Source organism: Dasypus novemcinctus, chromosome 3 (assembly GCF_030445035.2).
Source record: "Dasypus novemcinctus isolate mDasNov1 chromosome 3, mDasNov1.1.hap2, whole genome shotgun sequence".
Classification (NCBI taxonomy): domain Eukaryota; kingdom Metazoa; phylum Chordata; class Mammalia; order Cingulata; family Dasypodidae; genus Dasypus; species Dasypus novemcinctus.
In genome coordinates, this window is record NC_080675.1 from 153,191,118 (window position 1) to 153,217,814 (window position 26,697).

General features: G+C 49.4%; 1 protein-coding gene across 1 annotated transcript; it reads left to right on the forward strand.

Annotated features, from left to right (window-relative positions):
• The first annotated feature begins 7,125 nt into the window (after positions 1-7,125).
• On the forward strand, positions 7,126-26,067 carry CHRNB4 (cholinergic receptor nicotinic beta 4 subunit). The gene is made up of 6 exons (XM_004480389.4): positions 7,126-7,339; positions 13,094-13,242; positions 19,170-19,214; positions 19,317-19,426; positions 20,216-21,203; positions 24,648-26,067. The coding sequence occupies exons 1-6, from the start codon at positions 7,285-7,287 to the stop codon at positions 24,786-24,788; spliced, it is 1,488 nt and encodes a 495-aa protein (XP_004480446.2). The 5' UTR covers positions 7,126-7,284; the 3' UTR covers positions 24,789-26,067.
• Positions 26,068-26,697: the final 630 nt, after the last annotated feature.

Genomic DNA, 26,697 nt, shown 5'->3' on the forward strand with positions numbered 1-26,697 from the left:
ACAATAAACAACAAAATTCAACTTCCATCCTGGGAGTCCTGCTACATTCTCAAATAGAGGGGCAAGAATCTTTCAAGTACATAGGCAGTGCCTAATAAAAGAACACAGACCATTAAATCAAGCTCTCACTACTAATGCGTGTAACTATGAACCTTATTCTTGTAAAATTGAAACTTAGCCTAATAATAACTATTGCCTAAGAGTTACCTCCTGAAAACCTCCTTGTTACTCAAATGTGGCCTCTCTTAAGCCAAACTCGGCAAATAAACACATTACCTTTCCCCCTGGCATGGACATGACTCCTGGGAATGTACCTTCTTGACACTGAGGGATTAATATCTAGCACCAGCCAGTGATATATTTGGAAAAAGACCTTGACCAAAAGAGGGAAACGTCAAATAACACAAGAATTTTTACTGCTAAGAAATTTCAAAATGAGTCAGGAGGTCATTCCAGAGGTTACACTTATGCATGTCTCAGGCCGCTCTCACTGACTGCCACTGTAAACAAAGCCTCAAACAGGGGTGCTCCTGAGGGCTCCAGAGCCATCTGGATACTATGCAAGGTACACAATCCCCCGAAATCAGCACCCTGTCGGTGAGCCTTACCTTGCAATATATGCCAACCTATTTCCCCAATGTAACAGAGTTAGATCATGTTCAATTTCTCTACCCATGATTCTTCTACCCCTTTTATGCTATAATTAGCATGGAAGAACATGTAACATTCCCTGCCCCCCCACCAGAACCTCTGGTAACCACTACTTTATATCAACGTTACATGTTCTTCCATTACTATAATATTATTAATAATGAGTTTATGTTGTCCATGTTTGAATTCCCCCCTTATGTTTGTTCATTACTCGACCTTAAGTATTTTGGGGCAGGGAATAATAGGTGGGGCAAAGGGCATTTTTAGGACATTGGAATTAAGTGAAAACCACAATGTAGACTATACATCTACTATACATCAACTGTAGATACAGTTGTTACAATTGATGAATAAATATTGAAGCATTGCTACTATATATTTATTTTCAAGCTCCATGACAAGTTCTATTGGGATTTGTGTTGGAATTGCTTTGAATTTACAGATTAATTTTATGAGAATTGGGATGTTTACAATACTGTCTTCCCCTTCTTAAATATGCTGTATGTTTCCATTTAGTCAGTTCTTTCTTTAAGTCCCTGAGACTTTTTTATAATTTTCTTCAGGAAAAGTATTGCTATCTTTTGCTAGAGGTATTCTCAGGTTTTTGTTGTTATTGTGAATAGAATCTCTTTTTCATTTTTTTTTCCCCCTGGCCTTAAAAAATTTTTCTAAAATTTCTCTCTTCCCACCACCTCATTGTTTGCACTTGCTGTGTCTGTTTGTCTTCTTAGGAGGCACCAGGGACCTCCAATGTGGGAGGGAGGCACCTAATTGCTTAAACCACCTCCGTTCCCTGCTCTGTTGTGTCTCTCCTTATGTTTTTCCTCGTGTCTCTTGTTGCATCATCTTGTCATGTTATTTTGCTGCACCTACACATCACACCAGCTCACCATCCTGCTCTTCCTCTTTAGAAGGCCCAAGGAACCTCTGCTCCCTACTTTATTGGGTCTCTCATTATGTTTTTCTTCTTGTGTCTCTTGTTGCATCATTTTGTTGTGCCAGCTTGCCAGGCCTGCCCTTCGCGCCAGCTCACTGTTGTCTTCTTTTTTTTTTAATTTTTAAATTTATTTCTCTCCCCTTCCCCCCTCACCCCAGTTGTCTGCTCTCTGTGTCCATTCACTGTGTGTTCTTCTGTGTCCGCTTCTATTGTTGTCAGTGGCACCAGGAATCTGTGTCTCTCTTTTTTGTTGTTGCTGCATCATCTTGCTGTGTCAGCTCTCCGTGTGTGCAGTGCCACTCCTGGGCAGGCTGAACATTCTTTCACGCTAGGCAGCTCTCCTTAGGGGGTGCACTCCTTGTGCATGGGGCTCCCCTATGCAGGAGACACCCCTGCGTGGCACGGTACTCCTTGCGCACATCAGCACTGCCCATGGGCCAGCTCCACACGGGTCAAGGAGGCCCTGGGTTTGAACCATGGACCTCCCATGTGGTAGGCAGATGCTCTATCCATTGAGCCAAGTCTGTTTCCCTCCCTGTGTTCTTTAGGAGTCACCAGGAACCAAATCACAGACCTCCCATGTGGTAGGTGGGAGCCCAATCTGCTTCCCAGAATCTCTTTTTCTATCACATTTTCTAATTTGTTATCACTGGTTGGTACACAGGAATGCTACTAATTTTTTTACTATTGATCTTATTCTCTTAGTAGTCCTAATATATTTTATAACAGCTTTATTGAGATATAATTCTTACACCATACAATTTTTAAAGTATATATAATTCAACGGTTTTTAGTAAAATTCACTGAGCTGTGTAACCATCACCACAATCAATTTTAGAATATTTTTATCACCCCAGAAAGAAACCTTGTACACATTTCCCTCTAACTCCTGTCCCCTCCTCCAGGTACCACTAGTTTACCTTCTCTCTCCATGAATTTGCCTGTTCTGGACGTTACATATGGTGGCATACAATATGTATCACTTGTAATTGGCTTCTTTCACTTAGCATACTGTTTTCTAGTCCTAATAATGTATTTGTATATTCTCTTGGGTTTTTTATGTAGGCAATCATATTGTCTGCAAATAAGGATCATTTTATTTTTCCTTTCCAGTTCTTAAATTTTATCTTTTTCTTGACCTATTATTAGGTCAAACCATATAAATTGCGGATGTTGGACAGCATTCAAATATGAAAGTGGTAATTTCATATGCTTTACCTTCTACATTGCATAACCTCCAGTACTATGTTGAAAAGAAACAGTGACAGAAAGCATCCTTGTCAAATTTCAGCTTCAAAGGAAATTACTTCTAAAATGTTATCATCAAGTATGGTATCTGTTACATGTTTATCAGGTTAAGGAAGCAAGTTTGTTAATAGTTTGCTTTGAATGAGTTTTAATTTTTCAAAGTAGTATATTATCTTAGTGGCTTATTTGATGTTGATTCACCCTTGCATTGTTGGGATTAAACCCTACTTTGCCATGATCCACTTTTGTGTGTATATACATTGCTGTGTTTGACTTGCTATTATTTTATTTAGAAATTCTGAATCTATGTTCATAATAGCTAAATTTATTTGACAGTTTCTTTATTCTAGACACCATTAAGGTGCTTTCTATGAAATATTTCATTTCATCCTAGAAGGCTTATTGGGAAAGTGATTTGCCCCTTTTATATATGAAGGAACTGAGGCACAAGGAGATCAAGTCTCCTCCCCAGGGTCACAGTGAATACAAGTAGTGGCACCAGGACACCAAGCCAGACTGCCTGGCTCTAGAGGCTGTGCGCTAACCAGTACTCCATGCTGCCTCCCTGTGAGCAAGACCCAGGATTCGTTTGGTTTATAATTCTCCTTGCTTGTATGTCCTTGTCCCCAATTTGGTATAAAAGTAATATACTATCCTCAACAAATAAATTAGACAGATTTCCTCTTTTTCTCTTCTTTTTAGAAAGTATTTGTCCTATTCCTATAAAATGAATCCTCTGGAGTGAATTTGTTGATTTTTAAATTGTGTTGGCTATCTTTCTTAGGCTTACATTTCTTCATATGTTTTTAAACCTTGGTTTGCAGGCTCAATTTGCTTTTTAGTTTTTTGGGTTTTTTTTAAAGATTTATTTATTTTATTTCTCTCCCCTGCCTCCCCTCCCCAGCCCCAGTTGTCTGTTCTCTGTGTCTGTTTGCTGCATCTTCTTTGTCCGCTTCTGTTGTTGACAGCAGCACGGGAATCTGTGTTTCTTTTTGTTGCATCATCTTGTTGTGTCAGCTCTCTGTGCATGCGGCACCACCCTGGGCAGGCTGCACTTTCTTTCGTGCTGGGTGGCTTTCCTTATGGGTTGCACTCCTTGCGCGTGGGGCACTTTTTAGTTTTTAATCTCAAATTTACATAAAAGTTGCAAGTGTCATACAAAGCACTCCCCCTGCACCCCTGAACATTTGGAAGTAAATTGCCAACAGGATGTCCCATCATCTCTGAGTACTTTAGTGTGTATTGCCTACAAAGATGTTCTCCTGTATAGGCAAAATACAGCCATCAACGTCAGGAAGTTCACACTGACACTTTACTGCCATCTAATCTTCAGACCCCATTCAAGTTTTGCTAATTGTCCCAATAATGTCCTTTATAGCAATCAAGTGTTGCATTTAGTTGTGATGTCTCTTTAGTGCTTCAATCTGAAATAGTTCCTCAGTTTTTCCTTGACTTCCATGGCCTTGACACTTTTGAAGAAACAAGTCAGTTATTTCTTGGAATGCTCCTTAATCTGGGATTGTTTGATGAATGCTCATGACTAGACTCAGGTTATGCATCTTTGGCAGGAATATCACAGAAGTGAAGTTATATTCCTCTCATTGCACCCTATCAGGTGGTGCACAATTTCAATTTGTCCCATTACTGGTGATGTTAACGTTGACTACTTGGTTAAGGTAGTGTATTCGTTTCCTATTGCTGTTATAAAAAACTATCACAAATTTAGTGGCTTAAAACAATGTTATTTTTTTTCTCTTAAAGTTTTGGAGGACAGAATTCTAACATCAGTCTTAAGGACCCAAGGTGTAAGCAGGGATGGTTCCTTCTGGAGACTCCAGGGGGAGACTCCATCTGTGCCTCTTCCAGCTTCTAAAGTTTGGGTTAGTGTTCCTTGGCTTGTAGCCGCATCACTCCAATCTCCACTTTCATCTTCACATTGCATTCTCCCACTCCGATCTCCCGCACTCCTCTTAGAAGGACCCCTGTGATTCCATGGGGACCACCCAGATAACCCAGGATTATCCCCAAATCCTTAAGTGAATCACATCTGCGAAGTCCCTTTTAGGATATCCACATGTTCGATGGATTAGGATTTGAGCATTTTGGGGGGGCATTATTCAGCCTGCCACAGGTGGTATCTGCTAAGCTTCTCCTCTTTAAAGTTAAGTATTTTCCCCATTATAATTAATATTTTGGGGAGAGATCATTTGAAACTATGCAATTATCATGTTTCTAGTCAAATTTTCCATTTTTCCAACCATTTATTTACTTCAGTACAAATTCATCATTTCTCATTTTAGTCAATGGGTTTTTTTTTAAAGATTTATTTTATTTATTTCTCTCCCCTCCCCCACCCCCCACCGCCTGCCCCAGTTGTCTGTTCTCTGTGTCCATTTGCTGCATATTCTTCTTTTTATCCACTTTCTGCTGTTGTCAGTGGTATGGAAATCTGTGTCTCTTTTTTTGTTGCATCATCTTGCTGCGTCAGCTCTCCAGGTGAGCGGCGCCACTCCTGGCAGGCTGCACTTTTCTTCGCCCTGGGTAGCTCTCCTTACGGGATGCACTCCTTGCGTGTGGGGCTCCCCTATTCAGGGGACACCCCTGCGTGGCACTGCACTCCTTGCACACATCAGCACTGCGCATGGGCCAGCTCCACATGGGTCAAGGAGGCCCAGGGTTTGAACCGCGGACCTCCCATGTGATAGATGGCTGCCCTATCCACTGGGCCAAGTCCGCTTCCCTAGTCAGTGGGTTTTAATTCATAACTATCATTATTTATTTTAATGCTTAAATTGTCCTAGATTGGCCAGTGGAGCCTCTTCGAAGTGACATCTCTGTCCCTTTGGCACGTCCCTATCATTCCCTGAACACATTCCTTACTTCCTGGCACAAGTGTAGGCTATTTTGAATGGATGCTATATTCTCTCCCTTCCTTTCTCTCTTACTGCCCTTCCATCTTTTCTCACAAAACTTGTCTTATGGTTTTGCAGTTGCCTCCAGGTTTTGTGGCATTTTCAAGCGCCTGTACTGTGGTATATTGGGGATGGCTATAAAGCCAAGGCCACAGATAACAGATCAGCTATAGGGCTTTGTTCCCCAGCATCATTTAAGGGATGGAGGTACACCCAGTCCTGGCTTCTGACTGAGACTCTTTTATTTCTCCTTCATTCCTAAGACCCTGCTGCTACCTTCAGCTTCCAGAATCTAGCAAATTCCAGGCTGCGGCCCCCACTCCAACCCCTCCATCACTACTTTGTGTTTCTTTTCTGTTTTTTATTCAGGGAGATGATTATCTTATCCTTTTTATTTACTTTATGTATTTCACCTATTATTGCTGCAGTTTGGAACAGAGAGGATGCACTGAAACCTAAATTCTCCAAACCACCCCACAGGTAAGTCAGCTCCATTTCAACAGTGTTTTTTAAATAATATGTCAACATGTCATATTATAGCAAAAGGACATTGGAGAAGCAAAATGAAAGGAAGACAGTTCTAAAGAGTGGGTGGCAATGCTGACTTTTTAAAGAGAGGGCTCCCCCAGACGCTGCCCTGCCCACCGCATTCCTCCAGTTCTAAGACCTGCCTGTCCTGGCCCAGACAAGGGTGGACATGGGGGGCTGCAGTGAGAGGAAAAGGGGGTACCATGGGCCATGGGAATCCTGCCAGATGACCCTTTGGATCCAGGAATGAGGTAGAGTTCTGGTCAAGAACTGAGGTGGGGATAGGACTGCCTGGCTAGAAGGGGGGGGCATACGGGCTTGATCCCTCGAGTCACCCCAGCTGTCTCTGGGAAGCCCAGGTGGTGAGGTCCCCACAGCCAGCCCACTCTGGCCCCATGCTCTCCCTTTAACTCTGCTCCCTTCTACGTTTCCCAAACTGGGGGAGAACACCATGAGCTAGTTCACCTTCCCAAATTCCTCAGACTTTTCCTAAGCGCCCTCCCCCAAAGTCTGTAGAGACCCGTACCCCTTTACGGCAGGCTCAATCCTCTCCTCGCTCCTTTCTTTCAGCAAACCCGTGGGTCTGAACTTGAGATCATTCATTTTCTAAAGGCTTCCCGAGTTCCGAGTGACAGCAGGCAAAGCCCACCCCTCCCGATGCGACCACTGCCAGAGCAGGAGACCCATCCGGTCCTCGGGGCCTCAGTCTCCCCAACCGCAGGAGGGGCGCAGGCTCCGTGCGGCCGGCCGCCCTTGGATTATGTTGGGAGGCCCGAAGAGGCGGAGGGTCCCGAGCGGCCCCACCAACGGGGAGCGGGCCCGGGGGTCCCTCCCGCGCCGCTCACCCCCGAGTGGGCGGGGCGCGCGGCCTCGGCCCGCGCGGGCTCGGCGGGGCGCTCGGAGAGGTCCTAGTGCCTGCAGGCCCCGCGCGCTCGCATCTCCGCGGCCCGCCGGTGCCGGGTGGTCCACAGCCGAGCTCGCCGCCGCCGCCTCCCGGCCCCGCCCGCCATGAGGAGCGCGCCCCCCCTGCTCCTCTTCTCCCTGGTAGTCTTTAGCCAACGCGGTGAGTTCTTTTCGGGGAAGGAGGGAGGGGCGCCTGGGTGGGGCTGGGCGAGGATGGACTGGCCACAGGTGGGAGGGAAGAAAGGGTGCCCTGCGCCCAAGGGAGTGGCCCGGGCTGCTCCCGAAAGGACGGGGCGTGGCGGGGCTGAGCCCACTCGCCGAAGCCGGAGGGCGGGCTACGGTGGGGGAGTCTGCGAGGTTTGGGGTCAGAACCGCCACTCCTCGCCGAGGCGCGGCGGGGCCCGGGCTGGGTGCCCCGGCTCTACAGGCAGCTCCGCTCAGTCCCAGCGCCGAGGGAGGCTCGAGGGCACCGACTCCGCGCCCCGACAGAGCCAAGGCGCCTTCCCTGTCGGCGAGGTGACTTTCTTGAAGAGTGAACGTCGCAGGCAGCCCGCACCGCGGAAGGTGTAGACACCAGGGCGCATATGCCCTGCTCAGCCTTAGAGTGAGGTCTCCTCCAACACCGCTCTTACAGAGAGGGGGAAACTTAGCCGGGAGGGGAAGGGGCTTGCCCAAATCACCAGCCCTGGGATATCTTGCAATTTGGGGCAGATCTTCCAAGAAACACACGTTATAGCACACTTTATAGTCTGGACAGCCAGCTTGGCCAAAGCTGGACTGCTGGAGAGGGCCTGTCACTCAGGAGCATGTGGCCTTTGACAGTGGAAGGGAAACCAATCAGCCCTTCTCCTCCAGATGCCTCCTCTGGCCTCAGTTTTCCCGTATGAGCTCCTGTGGTCTGACCCAAGCTGTCCCAGCCTGGTCAGCCTAGAGGATTGAGGCTACATCTTCCTGGAAGGAGACTGGCCGCAGGGGTTGTTGAAGGGGGCGGGGGGATTCTTAGAGAGAAGTGGGGATTTCCTCAAAGATGCATCTGCACAGTGTGTGTGCCCCTTGCTTGCTGACCCCGTGCCATTTCTTTCCCCTCTCCGGGCCTCACTTTCCCCATCTGTTGGATGGGGAAGATATGCCCTGCCTACATATTTGTACATGAGCTGGTTGCAGTGTTTCTGAAGCATGGTCCTGGGGCAGCTTATAGCCACATAACACAGTGCAGATGCCTAGACCCCACTCCAGGCCCACTGGATTGAAATCTCTGGAAGTGGCTCTGGAAATCTGAATTTATAGGAACATCAGGTGATTCTTACACATGGCTGGAGAGGCACTTACAGTATATAGTGAGCTCTTTGTATTTATTTTTATTTTCACTTATTTACGCTTTATGGTGAGTTCTTTATAAAAGGTAAAACCTCAACTGTTTTTTTTTTTTATTCCATAGCTATCTTTTAAAAAACACAAATCTAGTGCTCCCTCCTTCAGTTAAGGACACATATCCAATTGAAAATCCCTCCACTGGCCAAATCTACCTTTTAGATGCCCACTTGCCAAGAAGATTTTGTTGACCTTTACTTTCTGTAGTATGTCTTTCCATTTTCCCAATACAAAATTTAAAAGTATGTTCTAATACAGATATATGCTTTCAAACTGTACACATACTCACAGTTTTAGAATTTCAGGTATGGCTTCCTCAGTTGTAACTCCTCTCTGCTGGAAAGCAGCTTTCCAAAGCAGACCTGGTCCCTTGGAAAATGACCCTCAGCAATGGCAGGTCCAGCCCATTCCTCTTTGGAATCTCTGGGTCATGACTGACCCCTAGTGGTGGCCTCTCTTTTTTTTAACTCCTTATCAGTCTAGCTGGGATGTGACCACCAAATGGGCCCCAAAGCTTCCACCCATTCTGGGCCACCCGTCAGTTTGTCTTCTTTTTTTAAGATTTGTTTTATTTATTTCTCCTCCCCTCCTCGTTGTTTGCACTCGCTGTCTGCTCTCTATGTCTGTTCGTTGTGTGCTCTCTCTGTGTGTGCTCTCTATGTCTTCTTTTTACAAGGCACCAGGAACCAAATACAGGACCACCCATGTGGAAGGAAAGTGCCCAGTCGCTTGAGCCACTTCCACTCCCTGCTTGCTGTACCTTTTTTTCTTTTAAAGATTTATTTTTTATTTATTTCTCTCCCCTTCCCCCCACCCCCAGTTGTCCACTCTCTGTGTCCATTCACTGTGTGCTCCTCTGTGACCACCTCCATCCTCATCAGTGGCACCAAGAATCTGTGCCTCTCCCTGTTGCGTCATCTTGCTGTGTCAGCTCTCCACACGTGCAGCGCCGTTCCTGGGCAGGCTGCACCCTCCTTTGCACTAGATGGCTCTCCCTACAGGGTGCCACACACCTCCTGTGTGTGGGCCCTCCCCCCCCTACGCGGGGGACATCCCTCCGTGGCACAGCACTCCCTGAGCGCATCAGCACTGTGCCCAGGCCAGCTCCACACGGGTCAAGGAGGCCAGGGGTCTGAACTGTGGACCTCCCATGTGGTAGGCAGACGCCCTATCCATTGGGCCAAGTCTGCTTCCCCTGTTGTTCCTTTCATTGTGTTTCCTCATTGTGTCTCCTCGTTGCATCATCTTGTGTTGTCAGCTTGCCGTGCCAGCCCATTGCATCAGCTTGCTGTCTCGCTTGTCTTCTTTAGGAAGCACTGGGAACTGAACCCAGGATCTTCCCTGTGGTAGGCGGCACCCAACTGCTTGAGCCACATCTGCTTCCCTATCCTTGTCTTTTTTTTTTTAATTAATTAATTTATTTATTTCCTCCCCTTCTCCTCCCCCCCACCCTGCTGTTTTTGCTGTCTGTGTTGTCTTCGCATTTTTTTCTCTTCTAGGATTCATTTCCTAGAATCTAGGATGAATCTAGGAGGAGAAGGGGAGGAAATAAATAGATTCCTAGAATCTAGGATGAATCCTAGGATGAATCTCCTAGGATTCATTTCGATCCTGGAGAACTCTGATGGGGAGAGAGGTTTTGTCAATTGTGCCACCTCAGTTCCTGGTTTCTGCTGTGCTTTACCTTGACTCTCCCCTTGTCTCTCTTTTGATGCATCATCATCTTGCTGCACGACTCACTTGCGCTTGGGCACTGGCTCACCACACGGGCACTCGCATGGGTACTAGCTTGCCATGTGGGCATGCTTTCTCTTCTTTTTCAACAGGAGGCCCCAGGGATCGAACCCAGGTCCTCCCATTGGTAGGCGGAAGCGCTATCACTTGAGTCACATCTGCTTCCCCTATCCTCATCTTTTGAAGCAACAGGCCCCTCAGGCATAGAGCAGCAGACTGGAAAACCTAAACATATGCTATTCTGTTTTTCATTTATCTGTTTTCTTCCCTACATTGGAGGGTGGGATTGTGGTCCAGCCCACACCTGCCCTGCTCCTACCCTTGGCACACACGTGTGCACATCTATGCATAAACACCAGCACAGACATGAACGTGCACCTGGCTCCAGCCAGCACCAGCCATGGCCTCTGCAGAGGCGTCCTTCACAGGGGACGTTAAGCAGGACACTAAAGAAAGCCTCTGTCTGAAAGAGGCAGCAGCTCCTAGACCTGGTTCTGCCACTGACTTGCTGGGGAGCCTCGAGTTTCCTTTCTCCCTTTGGTTTCAGTTTCCCCAGCTGAGAAGTAGAGCATTGGACTAAATGGTCAAAGGTTCTGGGTGCCATAGCTGGTCCTCAGTATGGGTGAGGGTTCCTGGGGGCAGCTGAATGCCTGAGACTCTAGGCAGGCCCAAAGGTGAGCAACCTGAGCATCGCAGGTGAGATCAGAGCCATGAGCCCAGTCCCCACAGCCTGCAGAGCAGCCCAGCTTCCCAGGAACCCAGCTGCGCCAGCCCCCTGGGGCTGCAGAGACAGACGCGGGCTCCAGCCTCCTCCAGCATTGCAGGGCTGCGAGGTGAGGGGAGGAACTGCAGGTTCTGACCCCAGAGGTGCCACAGACTTGCCAGATGGGTTTGGGCAACTCACACGCGTCTCTGTGAAATAAGGGGTTGACCCAAATTAGGTAAAGGACTGTGGGAGGGACCCAACTGCAGTGTGGAGCTACAGACCAGCTTCCAGGGTGCTTGAGCAGCTGGGCGGGGAGTGGAGGATAGATAAGTCTCAGTGCACAGTAGCTCTGGGGGAGTGAGAGGCAGGGCTCAGAATCTAGGTCAAGCAGGGGTCATAGGACCCCTCTGGACAGCATGGGGCAGTCTGGGGGAGGGACGGCAGGTATGCTGGAAGCATATTTCACAAGGCGGTAAATATCGTATCTGCTCCAGATAGGCAGTGAGTTGGAAAGTGAGTGGAGCAGGCAGGGTGGTGGCCGCTTCCCATGGCCATGCGTCCAGCCCAGCGCCCCCCACGAGCCCCCCACGGACCCGCTCAGTCAGGGTGGTCCATGCTCAGGGCCCTCTGGGAGGGGTCTGGTAAGAATGAAGGATGTAATTAAAGTCCTGGGCCTGGTGGGCCAGGCAGCCCCCTCCCCCACGTCTTCAGCTCCTGTTCTGCTCCTCTTCCTCCTGCCTCAGCCCCGGTTCCTCTGTCCCACTTCTACCCTTTCTGCTCCTGCGCCCCTGCTCAGTTGTCCTAGCCCTTCCTCTGAATCTCTCTCTTTCCAAGGTGGGCCTTCTGCCCACACCTGTCACGTTCTCCCTGGAGACACCAAAGTAAACAAGATCGAGTCTCTGAATAGCACTTTCACTCCCAGACATGTGAGCGAGATGAGACAGAGACCCAGATACCGCTTGGCAAGGGACCAGGGTGTGGAGAGGGGCAGGTCGGGGCTGTGAGCACTCAGGGCCAGGCTCCTGGGGAGGCTGCATTTGAGCTGGGCTTTGAGTATGGCTCAGAACCGAGACCTGTCCTGTAAGCTCTAGACCCAGGAGCCAGCGCCCAGCTGGACCCTCCATTTGGTGTCCCAAAGACACCTGGCCCCGGGCAGATCACATCAACCCAGGATACGTACCCCTTCTTGGTGGAAGTGCCGCTGTCTACCCCGATCCTCATGAATCCCATTTGATTAACATCTTTCCTCCACGACACTGTAAGCCCCTGAGGACAGGCACCGTTTCCAGTTTGTGTTTACCATTATTCCCAGCACATAACACAGTGCCCAGAACAAGACAGACGCTCAGATCTCGAATGGCCAGATCCTGACATAAGAAAGAGCATGGCCAAAGACCTAGAAGGCAGTCAGTGCAGGCCACCTGGGGGACAGGTGAGCAGGAGGGTGTGGCCCAGGCATCGAGTGTTTGGGGCTAGATAATCAGGTTGAGGAGGACAGGCCAGTGCCAGGGGCTAAGGGCCTTGAATGAAACACTTGGGCTTGAACTCTGCCTGCAGCTCTGAGACGCAGGAAGGGCCCCGGTCCAGCCTGTGCTCTAGGAAGACCACTCTGTCACTATGTGGTATGTGGGTGGGAGGAGCAGCGTGGAGGTGGGAGTCCAACGAGGGAGCTACTGGAACAGGGAGCGCAGCGAGCTAGGGCCATGGTCCGAAAGGTGGGGATGGGAGGACAGAGACTAAGAGGCTTGGAGGTTCAAATACCCAGGACTGAGCGACCACTTAGATGAGCCAAGGGAGGCTCAGGAATAAACACCCAGTGTGTGGAACAGAGTGTCTGGAGCATGGGGTGCCATTCACTGCTAGAGGGTACAGGACGAGGAGTTGGTTTGGGATGGGGAGGAGAGAGCTGAACTCTGTCTTGGACATATTTAGGTTGAAGCCCCCGAAGTGCGGCAGGCCTGCTGGCCCCTTAACTGGCCCCGCCAGCCCTGAGGGTACCTGTGGTCCTGCCCGGGCCCCCTCAGCCCTCCCCTTCATTGCCATCCGCTGCCGTGAGGGCCAGTTGGACAAGGGTCCAGCAGGTCTGCCTGTGATTTTTCCCAGGGGAATGCCGCATGGCTAATGCTGAGGAGAAGCTCATGGACGACCTTCTCAACAAAACCCGCTACAACAACCTGATCCGCCCAGCCACCAGCTCCTCCCAGCTCATCTCCATCCAGGTGCAGCTCTCCCTGGCCCAGCTCATCAGCGTGGTAGGTGCACGGGGCAGCTTGGCTTGAGGCTCAGGAGGAGCGGCAGGGCGGGTTTTCACTGCCTGGCGATGGACCGGCCCGGCTAGGTTTGCGGTAAAGGAGTGGCCCTTTAGTGTGTGGGGCTAGGAGCTGGCTGACTTGGGTTTTACTTCTGGCATCTGCCAGATTCTAGGGCAGGTCCCAAATTGATCTTTTTTTTTTTTATCATATTCACAAATTAAGGAGTTTGTCTGAACTTCGAGGGCCCCAACCCTGCTTCTAAGTAATGATTCTTTCATTCCACGAATGCCTTTGAACATTCCACGAATGCCTTTGCACATTCCACGAATGCCTTTGCACATTCCGTTCTCTTTGCCTGGGGTGTCCTGCCCATTTTGTCCACCCTAGCTCAACAGTTGGGAGCCACCTGCAAATCAAGGACTTCCATATCAATTAAAATGCTTTGGGGAAAAAAATGCTTTGGTCGTAAGTAACAGAACACCCAACTAAGAGCGGTTAATGCAAAATAAGAACATTGATTATATCACATAACGAGACAGTAGGCTGACATTCCAGAGTTACTCAGTAACTCAATCATGTCAGGACTCTGGGTTGTTGTCAAGGATGTCAGCACTCTGAGTGAGATTCTCTTGATTCTCCCTCATGGTCACAAAATGGTGGCCACAGCTCCAAACATAAAGTCCTCACGTGACAATGTCCTTGGCAGGAAATGGCAAATCTCTTTCTTGGGTTCCTTTTTAAGTATGAGGAAAATTTTTCCAGAGACCTGCCCTCTGAGCAAGCTTGGCATCTCATTGACCAGGGCTACAGTTCATGCCCAAGCCTTAACCAACCTTTGGCTAGAAGAATGGAATTACCATGTTTGACTTAGGCTAATCGATACAGGGCAAGGGGCTAGAGAGGGCCCTATGAATGTCCCTACTCCATTGCTGCTTCCGGCCTGCTCAGCAAATGACCTCACTCACCCCCTACTTTTGGGGGGGAAATAGGAACCAGGTTGACAGAACTGATGGGTGCAGAGACCCAGGGATGGGGTCAGAGGCAGCCACTGCACCTGGCCAAGGTAGAATGAGGGCACTGCCATGGGTGCAAAAGGAGGGGTGGCTTGGAGAGTTCACAGGTAGGATAGTGAGGTCCTTGAGGTGTGTGGTTGTGGGGTGGGGGAGAAGGGGTGCATCGAGGAAGGCTGAGGGGACAGGGAGTTTCTCCTGTCCCCTGTGCTGTCCCTGCATTCAGAGTGTCATAGGGAACCAAGGCCCACTGTAAACCAGCCCTCTGTGGCCCTTCCCATGCACCCACCCTCCAGGTTAGAGCCCTGCTCCTGGGAGCAACCACCTGAAGAGAGTGCAGGTCCCTGTGGCCAGCTAGGGGAGGGAGGGCAGAGATAAGCAAGGACCTGAAGTTCTTCTGTCAGGTCACTCCCTTCTTGCCACCCGCCTCTCTCTATAGCACAACTGGCTCCCACAAACTGAGCCCTTCAGCCTGTATCCCTCAAGAAGGCTCCGGTCAAATGAATGGCTGTCTTTCTCCCCTGGTGTCCCAGGAAGAATAGCCCAAGAGTCGGGAGGGCCAGAGGGGCTTGTACTCTCCATCCTGCTCCCCTCCACAGGCAGTCTAGAAGGAAGAAGGCTTCTGGCCAGGCCTCACCCAGGCTGCTGCCCAGCCAAGGACCATTTGCTCAGTGGGGCAAGCCCAGCCGCTGCCCTGCAGCTGCGCCCTGGTGAGGGTAAATGGGCCAACGGCTCTGGCCACACTTCCAGGCTCAGGCCACCCCTGCCAGATCTGCTCTGTGGGCCCTGTAGGGTGATAGAGGCAGCTGGAAAGGGGAAGGCACATGGCCTCCAGCCCCTATCTCATTAAGAGCCACTGTGAGCTGTTCTGTTCCTGAATATATAGCAAATATTTAGTTTTAGTGATTCCCTCCTCTCCTGCTATTTTTCAGGGTTTGTTTTATTTGTCTGATTTCGAGAAGGAAAGTTATGGACACAACCAGTTGAAAGACAGAAGTTTCTGGGGATGAGGCAAACATTTTATGTTGGGTGAGGCAAGCAGCTCTTTGTGGGGGGCCAGGACCCTGGACCAGTATCCTCAGACACACTCAGCAGCTGCGGGGGAGCAAGGTGGAGTGAGGGCAGTGTGGTCAGCCAGACCCCAAACCAGCTGTGCTGGAGCAGCTGCTGCTCGGAACTAAAGCCCAAGGCAATGGCAGTTAAATGCCTGGGAGTAGAGGCTAGTGAGTGAGGGCTAGAAGAGACCAGCCCAGCCGCTGTAGGAATGCCCCTGAACTGTTTAGAAGCAACATTTCGGGTGTTTAGAATCCTTTCGGTAGCAGATAGCAAAAAGTGACCAGCTGGCTTAAGCTAAATGTAGGGTGGGAGGGATTATTATTGGAGTGCTGTCAGGTTTGCTCCCCGAATCTGCCCACCAGGAGGAAACTGGAGCGCTATGAGGATACAGGAAGTATCTGCCCACCCTTCCTTCTCTCTGGAGTCTGTTCCATTCTTCTTCCTTCCTTGTTCTCATGAATCTTGCAACCTACTGGGGGATACAAAGCATTGAATTTTCAGGTGCACCCAGTTTATTAAAGCATATCAACTCTTTAAGTTGTAAGCAAAACTGTTTTGTTTTGTTTTGTTTTTCGGAGGTACCAGGGATTGATCCCTAGACCTTGTACATGGGAAGCAGGTGCTCAACCACTGAGCTACACCCACAACCCTCTCATTCAGTTCTCATGTCAGTCTTGCTCATTTGAAAACTTCAGTCTCATGTCTACTGACTCTGAGTCCTTGCTCTCCATTACTCTCCCTCCCCTTCCCCCACCACATACCAGAGATACTTTAGTGGTCTAGACTCGCGGGGTACTGTGGTCTATTCTTTTCAGTTTCTAATAAAGTTAAGCTTATGCTTTTCCTATGACCCAACAATTCCACTCCTATGTATTCAAGAGAAATGAAAAACATAAAAGTCCACATAAAGACTTGTACAAGCATATAGTAGATTTTTTCATAAGCCCACCCAACATAGATGCCCAAACAACATAGATGTATTATCAACAGGAGAATGGTTAAGCAAAGAGGGAAATATTTATGCAGTAAAAGCAAATAAACAACTGATGCATGCAACGTGGATGGATCTCAAAAACATTATACTGAGTGAAAGAATCCAGACACAGAAAAGTACATAATTTATGATTCCATTTATATGAAGTCCTAGGACAGGCAAAACTAATTTATGATGATAGAAGTCAGAACAGCAATTACTTCTTAGGAGGGAATTGGCTGAGAAAAGGCACAAAGGACTTTCTGGAGTAGGGAAATATTCTATGTCTTGAAAGGAAAGTGAGTTAAATGAGTAATCCATTTGCTAAAATTGATCAGCCTGTACGCGTAAGATCTGTGCATTCCACTAGAAGTAAATTACACCTCAGTTTTTAAAAATATTTTTTTAAAGACGGTTGAGGGACTTTGACTTTCAGTAATGGCCGAGTAGCTTGTTGCACAAATTTACTTTTCCATAAGAACAATGAGTAAAGCTGGACCAAACCTGTTTGAAAATGCTGAAGAACTACCAGGGCAGCCAGGACTGGAGGGGCCAGGATCCAGGAGGGCAAGGAAGCACAATGAGGGGCCCTGACAGTCTGAGGTGCTTTCCCCTCATTTGATGGTTGGTTAACAGTATAAGGTCAAGAGGCTAAAAACCTGAGCACAAAGCAGTAGATAAGAGACTGAGGACCCTATCTGAACTTTTGGGAATCTCACAGGGATGAGATGACAAATATTGAACTTTGTGCCCCATCAAGGGTGGGGACCCTGAAAGGGCCATCCCCAGGAGTAAAAATCAAGCCCTCACAGAAACAGAAACCTACTTTGAATCAGCTTAGTCCCAGACTAGATTATGGTGATCTGCCCCTACTGTAATCACCTGCCGTAAAGCCAAAGTAAATACTCTCTGGATGAAGGAAAAATCAGATAAAAATTTACTAGGAATGCCCTAAGGCAAGCTCAAATGAGAAAGACTAGGAGAAAAAAATGGCAATAGAAACAGACCCTTAGATGACCCAGATAATAGAGTTATCAGACATGGGCTTTAAAATAATTGTAACTAACATGTTCAAGAAAATTGAAATGATGGAGAATTTCTCCAGAGACCTAGAAATTATTAAAAAAAAAAAATCAAAAGTAAATTTAGAACTAAAAAAATATAGAAACTTTAAAAGTTATTGGATGAGTTTACTCTCAGATTGGTCACAGTAGAAGATGGAATTAGTGAACTGGAAGAGAGGCCGATAGGAGATATCTAGACAAACCACAGAGAAAAAGAAAAAGAATGGAAATGCAGAAGAATAGATACTTTGGGGCATGTTTAAAATGTCTAAGATGTGTAATTGGAGTCCCAGGAGGAGAGAAGATAAAGAATAAGATAGAAGCACTATTTAAAGTGACACAGACTGGCAGGTGAAACTTATCTTACTGATAAACTTACTCAGCTGAGGACCAAGGACAAGTTCCTTGAGAAAATGACTCTCCAGCTAAGATCAGGGTGCTTGGAGTTATTTTGGTGGATGTGGAACAGAAAAAAACAGTACCTGCTGAGAATACAAGACATACACAGGGAATTAAAGAAATCCAGAGTGGCCACAGTACAAAATAAAGGTCATGGGGAGGTGAAATGAGGCTGGGAAAATTGGCAGGGCCTTGTAGATACTGCGAAGGAGTTAGATTTTTATTCTATATGTGAGGGAAGCCACAGAAGTAACATAAGCAGGGATGGAATTAAGGGGGAAAGCAGCAAGAACTTCGGAAAGTTCATTCTGTGTGCATAGGGAAAATAGGTGTGTGTGTGTGTGTGTGTGTGCATGTGTGTCTAGCAGATGGACAAAGACTATTTTGGAGGGTCTTGCCATGGTCTGGGTGAGGCAGGGATGATGGTGGCTCAGACTTGTGTTAGGACTCATAATGTATTCCTTCAAAAAGTATTTATTGAGTGTCTGACATGTCCCAGATAGTCTACTAAGTGCTCTCGACCCTCAGGAAACTTATATTCTATCTAGTGGGAGGTAGCAGAAAATACACAAATAAATAGATGGTACCAGGTAGTGGTAGGTGCTACAAAGGAAAAAAAAGCAGGTAAAAGGGAGAGAGAGGCACAGGGGTGCTGTTTAGTGTAGGAAGGTCAGGGAAGCCCTCTCTGATAAGGTGACATTTCTAGTACCTGAAGAAAGTGAAGTAGTTGGCCATGTGGATTTCCAGGAAGAGGGAACAGTACGTGCAAAGGCAGAAGGGTGCTTGAAAATGGCAAAGAGGCAAGTGTGGCTGAAGTAGAATGAGCCAATGAGAGAGTGATGAGATAAGAGGTAATGGAGCCCGTGAGGGGAGGACAGATCCATAGGCCTCATCAGCCAGGGCAGGACACTGGCTTTTACTTTGGGTGAGATAGGAGGCACTTCATCTCTTGCTTGAACAGAGTGACATAGTCTGAGGAGTTGATATTTTAAAAGGACCACCCTGTCTGGTTTGTAGAGAACAGGCAGGCAAGGATGGAGCGGAGAGCCCAGTTAGGAGGCTACTACAGTCATCCAGGAGACAGATGACGGTGGCAGTGGAGATGGAGAGAGTCAGACAAATTGAGATGCATATAGAAGGTACAGTCTACAAGAGTTATTGAATCAGAGAATGAAGTGTCAGGGGCAACGCCCTGGTTTCTGGCTTGTGGAAGTGGATGAATGGGATTGTCATTCACTGAGATGGGGACACTGAAGGAGGACCAGGTTTGGGGGAAGATCATGAGCTTTGTTTGGGACATGTTGAGTGTTGGGTCATCAGTTGGTCTCACAGGCCTGGAGCTCAGAGTCTTTGGTGCAGTAAAGCAAGGTCCATTTGTGGGAGTCCTCCTTCCTGGTAAACTGATAGCCCCATTTCCCTTCCCAGAATGAACGAGAACAGATCATGACCACCAACGTCTGGCTGAAACAGGTAAGTGCCCTGCAGGGTCCCCAACCCAGGAGATGTTTCCTCCAGGGCTACCCCTTGGTCACAACTGACCTACAAGTGACCAGGTCTTGCCTGTCTGCTCAGGAATGGATTGACTACCGCTTGGCCTGGAATAGCTCCCGGTATGAGGGTGTGAACATCCTGAGGATCCCCGCAAAGCGCATCTGGTTACCTGACATCGTTCTTTACAACAAGTGAGTGGCAGGGTGGACCAGGGCCTGGTGAGGGCCAGGCCAGGGCAGCAGCCCAACATCTAGGACTTCTCCAGCCCTGACTCCAGTCATTGGCCCCATCATGCTTCATCCAGACTTGGGCCATCAAGCTGGAAGAGGAATTAGAGATGGCAGAGCCAGCACCCTCAGTTACAGGTGGGGAATTGGAGGCCCAGAGAGGGAAGGGCCTTATCTGACTCAGTCACCAGCCCAGTGCTCTTTCTATCCTCCATACTGTTTATTTGAGCCTCAGTTGCTTTGTCACTATTGGGTGTTGGCAGCACTACTTACAATGTGTTAATGTCTTAGGTTGGTGGAGGGAGCTAGAGATTTTTCCCGGGTTGTAATTGTACAAGCAGTAACGTGAAAGGTTAAGAGCAGGTTGTCTAGAGACAGATGGACCTGAATTCAAACCTCAGCTACACCAGGCTGACTAGTTTTCTGACCTTGGAGAAGTCACTTAACTTCTCTGAGCCTTGGTTTTCTCCTCTGTAAAATGGGGACAATAATAAAGCCTACCTCTTTGGACCCTTGTGAGACTTAAGCAAGCTATACCATGTGGCGCCTTCAGACTGCCTCACAGCAGGACTCTCCCCACAATGCAGCTGCTGAGAAAAACAGGCCCCTTTTCATGAGGCCATGGGGGGGTTGGAAGTGTGATTCATGGGGAATAATCCAGAAGGGCTTTGTGGCGAGTTCTGAGAGCAGCCCAGCCTTCCTTGTCTGTGGGTTTCATCGTGTTCTCCTCCGTGCCCTGCCCCTCGCCCCCAGTGCCGATGGGACCTACGAGGTGTCCCTCTACACCAATGTGGTGGTCCGCTCCAATGGCAGCATCCTGTGGCTGCCCCCTGCCATCTACAAGAGCGCCTGCAAGATCGAGGTGAAGCACTTCCCCTTCGACCAACAGAACTGTACCCTCAAGTTCCGCTCCTGGACGTACGACCACACGGAGATCGATATGGTCCCCAAGTTGCCCACAGCCAGCATGGACGACTTCACTCCCAGTGGCGAGTGGGACATCGTGGCCCTCCCAGGGCGAAGGACAGTGAACCCGCAGGACCCCAGCTACGTGGACGTGACTTATGACTTCATCATCAAGCGCAAGCCCCTCTTCTACACCATCAACCTCATCATCCCCTGCGTGCTCATCACCTCGCTGGCCATCCTCGTCTTCTACCTGCCGTCCGACTGCGGCGAGAAGATGACCCTGTGCATCTCTGTGCTGCTGGCGCTCACCGTCTTCCTGCTGCTCATCTCCAAGATCGTGCCGCCCACCTCCCTCGACGTGCCGCTCATTGGCAAGTACCTCATGTTCACCATGGTGCTGGTCACCTTCTCCATCGTCACCAGCGTCTGCGTGCTCAACGTGCACCACCGCTCGCCCAGCACCCACACCATGGCGCCCTGGGTCCGGCGCTGTTTCCTGCACCAGCTGCCCGCCTTCCTATTCATGAAGCGTCCCCACGGCAGCCCCACCGGAGCCCCCCAGCCCGGCCAGTTGTGCCCAACCAAGATCGAGGCCGCTGCCACCTCCTCTGCTGGGGGCCCCGCCAGCCCCTCCAACCTCTACGGGAACTCCATGTACTTTGTGAATCCTGCCTCTGCAGCTCTCAAGTCTCCCACTGGCTCCGACCCCGCGGGTATCCCCAGGGACTTCCGGCTGAGGTCTTCTGGGAGGTTCCGGCAGGACGTGCGGGAGGCCTTGGAGGGCGTCAGCTTCATTGCCCAGCACATGAAGAGTGACGACCAAGACCAGAGTGTAAGTCGCTCGCCCAGCCTCTGGCCCCACCTGCCAGGTGGAAGGGACTCAGCTGGTATCACCAGGTTCCCATTTCCCACAGTTAATGAATGTGAGACAAGGATTCTCAGATTCTTTGTTGGAATAAGGGGTCCCAAACGGTAATGAGTTTTATTATAGCTTCGTGCATAGGGGGAGAAGAAGGAAGTGCCGCTGATCTTGCTCTGTTTGTTTGTTTTGCGTACCCTCAAAGGCAGAGCCTGAGGCAGGGACCCGGGGGCAGGTAGTTTGAAGGGAGATTCCAGGAAGCACAGTGAGGAGGTGGGGCAGGTGAGCTAAGTAGTGGAAGAAGCTGAAGTAGGCTATTAATAAGCAGGTTATTACTAGGGAAAGCAGAAGCTCAGTCCCTTAGCCTCAGGGCCAACACACTCGAGGAAGGCTGGGGTGGTTCACTCACCAGCTCCCGTTTCCTGTGGGTCAAGGGAAGCTCCAGGGCCATTTATTCCCCTGCACTTCCGGGTTGTGCCAGTTAGCCCTGGAGAAAGCCCTCGGGCAGAGAGGAGGGAAGACACTGGCACTTGAAGTGGGAGCTGAATATCCACTGCCATGCCTCCAAGGAGCTCAGGTAGTCTGGGCACTGAGGGCATCTTCTCCCAGCCTCTTCAGGCTTGCAAAGAATTCATACCTGTATTTTAGGAGTATAGAAACATCCATTAAGGTGTTATTGCTACCAAGTACAGAATTACAGATTTTTAAAGTACGGATTGCTACCAAGTACAGAATTACAGATTTTTAAAAAGAGATTGGGAAGTGGATGTGACCCAAGTGGTTGAGCAGCTGCTTCCCACATGGGAGGTCCAGGGTTCAGTTCCCATTGCTCCCTAAAAACAAAACAAGACAAAATTAAAAAAACAAAAACAGGCAAACAAATTTAAAAAACCAACTCAGGAGAGTCAATGTGGCTCAGTGGTTCAATCACTGGCCCCCAGTGCCACACACACACACACACAAAAAGTTAAGTTTACTTTCATGGAACAAAGCAATGAGCACTACAATTTGGTTGTCTCATATGACTCCGTACAAATAACACTTGTAAGGACAACTTTGTCATAGCTGAAAGCAGAATATAGCCATAACAGAACATTTCTCCCATGTTTCCATGCTGGGCAGGAGAACAAGTTTCATATTCTTGTGAATGTTCTCCATATGAAACCTTATCAGATCAGATTCTATGAACATGTTTTTAGGACACAACGTGGTGTCTCCCACTCTGCAGCTGCATGGGGAAAAGTGTTCTTAGCTTTCTGAGATTCCTTTTCACCAGCCATATTCTCAAGGAAAAGCCCTAGAATTCCATTACTTAGCATTGAAAGAAAAGAGCAGGTTGGGAAAGCTCCAAAATTGCACTATGGAATGGAAAGAAGAGAACTGTTAACCAATGGAATATGGGACATGAGATATACTTCTACACCCTCTCCCCTCAGTCTTTGGTCCCAGGACTTAGCAGAATTGGCATCACCTGGAAACTGATTAGAAATGCAGAACCTCAGGCCCCACCCCAGATCTGCTGAATCAGAATCTGCATTTTAACCAGGAGCTTTGAAGGCATGTTACAGTTTGAGAAGCACAGCTTTGTAGTGCTATCAGATTTTGCATTCTAAAAAAAATGATTTGATCATGTTATTCTCTAATTTAGAACCACTCAGTAGCTCAGCATCACCTAATTCCTTGGCTCCCCTGTTTTGGTGTACAGCCTGGGGCCTTGCTCGGTAAAGGAGAACCATTTGGGGAACTTTTCACACTACAGCTTCTGGGACTGCCCCATCTGTTTGATTTGGGACCCTCTGGGGAAGGCATCTAGATGCCTGCATTTTTACCCAGATCCCCTGGGGGTTCTGTGCATACTACAGTTTGAGAAAAACTGGCCTCTTGCACCTCTGACTGGGCAGGCACCCACCCTGAGCTCCCTCTTCTAAAGGGCTCTCAGCACGCACGGGCCTCCTGCTGTTTCTAGCTGAATTGCAAGGCTCTGGAGGGGAGGGGTCAAGTAGGACCCACTGTAATAATCATAAACAGTGTTCATCCAACCCCGGGCACAAGCAGGGGCTCTGCTAGGACCGACATACATTACTGCTGACCCTCCCAGGAACCCTTTTCACAAATCCCCGTTTTACCCTGGAGAGAGTGAGGCTCATTGACTTGCCTGGAGTGACACAGCTGGCGTGGGACAGAGCCAGGCTCCGTGCCCAGATCTTCCTGATGACCTTAAACATTCTTGTTCTCCATTCCCTGCACCTTGCCCTGTGCTGAGCATGTGGTGGATTATTGGTTGACGGACTTTCTTATGTTTGGTTGGAGAAGAGAGGCTTTCTTCTCTTCCAGAGCATGCCCGCCCCTAAACCAACCCATGCTGTGTTTCTCCTCTGCAGCACTTTTGCCTTCCCTGGTGATTAACTGGTCACAATAAAAAGCACAAAAATAGAAAAGGGGGTAAAGCATATGCAAAAAGCCCTTTGAAATTAGGGCTGTGAAAAGAAGCTCAAGAAAGCCAAGGAGAGCTCCGGGCAGGGAGCTGGGCAGTGCCTGCTGTGTCTTAAGAACGGGAATCAGTCATGTTTGCTTGGGGATGGGGGGCGGGGGTAGCTTGAAACAGGATTATCCGGGAGGGTAGGCACACAGCATCGAACAGGCCCTGACAAATTGGGTCACTGACATCGACATGCCAGTTGCTGCCCACATTTCCAACTCCAGAGCTTCTGCTTAATCCTTCTGATCCTGCCACTCTGCAGCAGGGAAAGTATGCAGTGTGATCCAGACAAGGTGTGAAAACGGCAGCCGGGGAAGGGAAGCCAGGAAGGCAGCCTGTTCGGGGCTCTGTCGACATCTTCCCCAGCGCAGAGGAGGGGAACACGTCTGCGGTGGCCCCTCTGGCAACCTCACATGCCCCAACCGGGTTGGAGAAGATCCAGGAGTGAGAGACCCAGATGGCGCGGCAGGAGGAGGCTGGGTCTTTGTGACAGGAAATGGCAGACGCTGCTGTCAATGGAGTGGGGCAAATTAAAGAGCCTGATTTCCAGGTGTCCCGCAATTGCCCACGACCCTACAATGAGAAGACGGGAGCCTTGTGATTCTCAGGCCCCACCCCACCTTAGGGATCAGATTTAGTTTTCAAATGACACCATGTTCCATTCCTAACTGTCCTGTAAGCCCCAGTTCCATGTGGCTCTGCGGTGCTACAGGAGGCAGGTAAAGGTGATTCATTTCATTGAGTTTGAGGACACAGGAGGCGTGGACTGGCCCAGCTTAGAGGCAACCTTGAACCCAGAACCCGCCCCTCCAGCAGGTGGGCCTGCTGGCCTCAGGGTCACCGGCCTGAGGGTGAGGGCTCAGCTCGGGGAAGGGAGGGAAGGCAGGGGGACACCCTGGCGCTCAGCGCCTGTAACCAGCCCGTCTGCCCGCCCGCAGGTCGTGGAGGACTGGAAGTACGTGGCCATGGTGGTGGACCGGCTCTTCCTGTGGGTGTTCGTGTGCGTGTGCGTGCTGGGCACCGTGGGGCTCTTCCTACCGCCCCTCTTCCAGACCCACTCGCCTCCCGCGGGGCCGTAGCTGCTTGTGTGTCCGGGGTGAGATGAGCGGGTGGGCGGGCCGTTTGCTGCCTCCTTCTGGACCACGGCTGACAAGGGCCCAAATAAACGTGTGGCCATCAGCCACCAGCCTCATCAAACTGGGCACAGCGGCGTGGCGGGGGCTTAAGCCCACCTCCAGCCTGCCCCCGGGGCATAACCGCAGCGCCGCCTGTGCGCTGGGCATGTTGCCCGCCTCCCCACCCCCACCCCTCACCACTGCACGTTCCCTGGCTTCACTGACCTTCTTTCAGTCCCTCAGACATTTCAAGAGCCTCCCCAGCTTAGAGCCTTTGCATTTGCAGTAGCTTCCCCCACTGCTTCCCCTGGCTGCATTATTCAGGGCTCGGCTCCAATGTCACCTCCTCCCAGAGGCCTTCCCTAACCACCGCACCAGAGCACTGCCCCGCCACCTTCCCTGCCCGCTCCTGGGCACCTGCAGCTCCTACTGGTGGCACGTTGCTCATCGTGTCTCACCTACCAGGGTGTGAGCTCCGGAAGAGCGGGCAGCTGGCCTGTCATGCTCCCTGCATTATCCCCAGGCCCTGGCCAGAGCTCAGACACAGTAGGCACTCAATAAATGTTTGTTGAATGAATGAATAAAAGGCTCCTTCTCACCCTTCAAACTCAGATGCCCCCTCCTCTGAGCAGCCTCCCTGGTCCCCCACCTGAAAGGAACTGCCCCTTCCTCTGTGATCCCACAGCCCCAGCCACATCCTGCTTTTCCATCGCACCTGGGTTCAGGTCTGTGTCCCTCACAGATGCTCTGACTGGTTTCCTAGCCTTCCTCTTTTCCGGACATATTAACTTTTGCACAGTGCCTGGCCAGCAGACATGGAGAACTTTTTTTTCTTTCTAATTTTTAAATTATACAAGAAAATCGACTTCCTTTTGATGTTCAGTTCTATGGATTTTATCACATACATAGATTAGTGTAGCCAACATGAGGTACAGGAGAGAGCCACCATTCACAACTCCCTCCTGCAATTCCTTTCTCCCTAGCCCTTGGCAACCTCCATCACTCTAGTTTTATTCTTTCCAAAAATGCCTTTCAAATGGAATCAGACAATCTGTAACCTCTGGATACTAGTTTCTTTCATCCAGCATAATGCCTTGGAGATTCACCCAGGTTGTTGAGGGTATCAGTACTTTGTTCCTTTGTCTTGTTGAGCAGTATTCTCTTGCATGGATGTTGAAGAACATTTGGGTTGTTTTCTAGTTAGGGGCAATTATGAATAAAGTTGCTATAAATATTCCCTGTAGGTTTTTGTGTGAACAAAGTTTTCCTTTCTTTGGATAAATACTCAGGAATGTGATTGGTGGGTCATATGGTAAGTATATATATACATATATATATATATATTTTTTTTTTTAAGATTTATTTATTTCTCTCTCCTTCCCCCCACCCCACCCCACCCCGCCCCACCCCACCCCACCCCACCCCACCCCAGTTGTCTGTTCTCTGTGTCTATTTGCTGCATCTTCTTTGTCTGCTTCTGTTGTCAGCGGCACGGGAATCTGTGTTTATTTTTGTTGTGTCATATTGTGTCAGCTCTCCGTGTGTGCAGCACCATTCCTGGGCAGGCTGCACTTTCTTTCGCGCTGGGTGGCTCTCCTTACGGGGTGCACTCCTTGCATGTGGGGCTCCCTTACACGGGGGACACCCCTGCATGGCAGGGCACTCCTTGCGCCCATCAGCACTGCGCATGGGCCAGCTGCACACGGGTCAAGGAGGCCCGGGGTTTGAACCGCGGACCTCCCATGTGGTAGACAGATGCCCTAACCAGTGGGCCAAGTCCGCCACCTACATTTTCAGCTATTATAAGAAACTGCCAAACTTTTCTAGAGTGGCTTACCATTTTGCATTCCCACCAGCAATGCATGAGAGATCC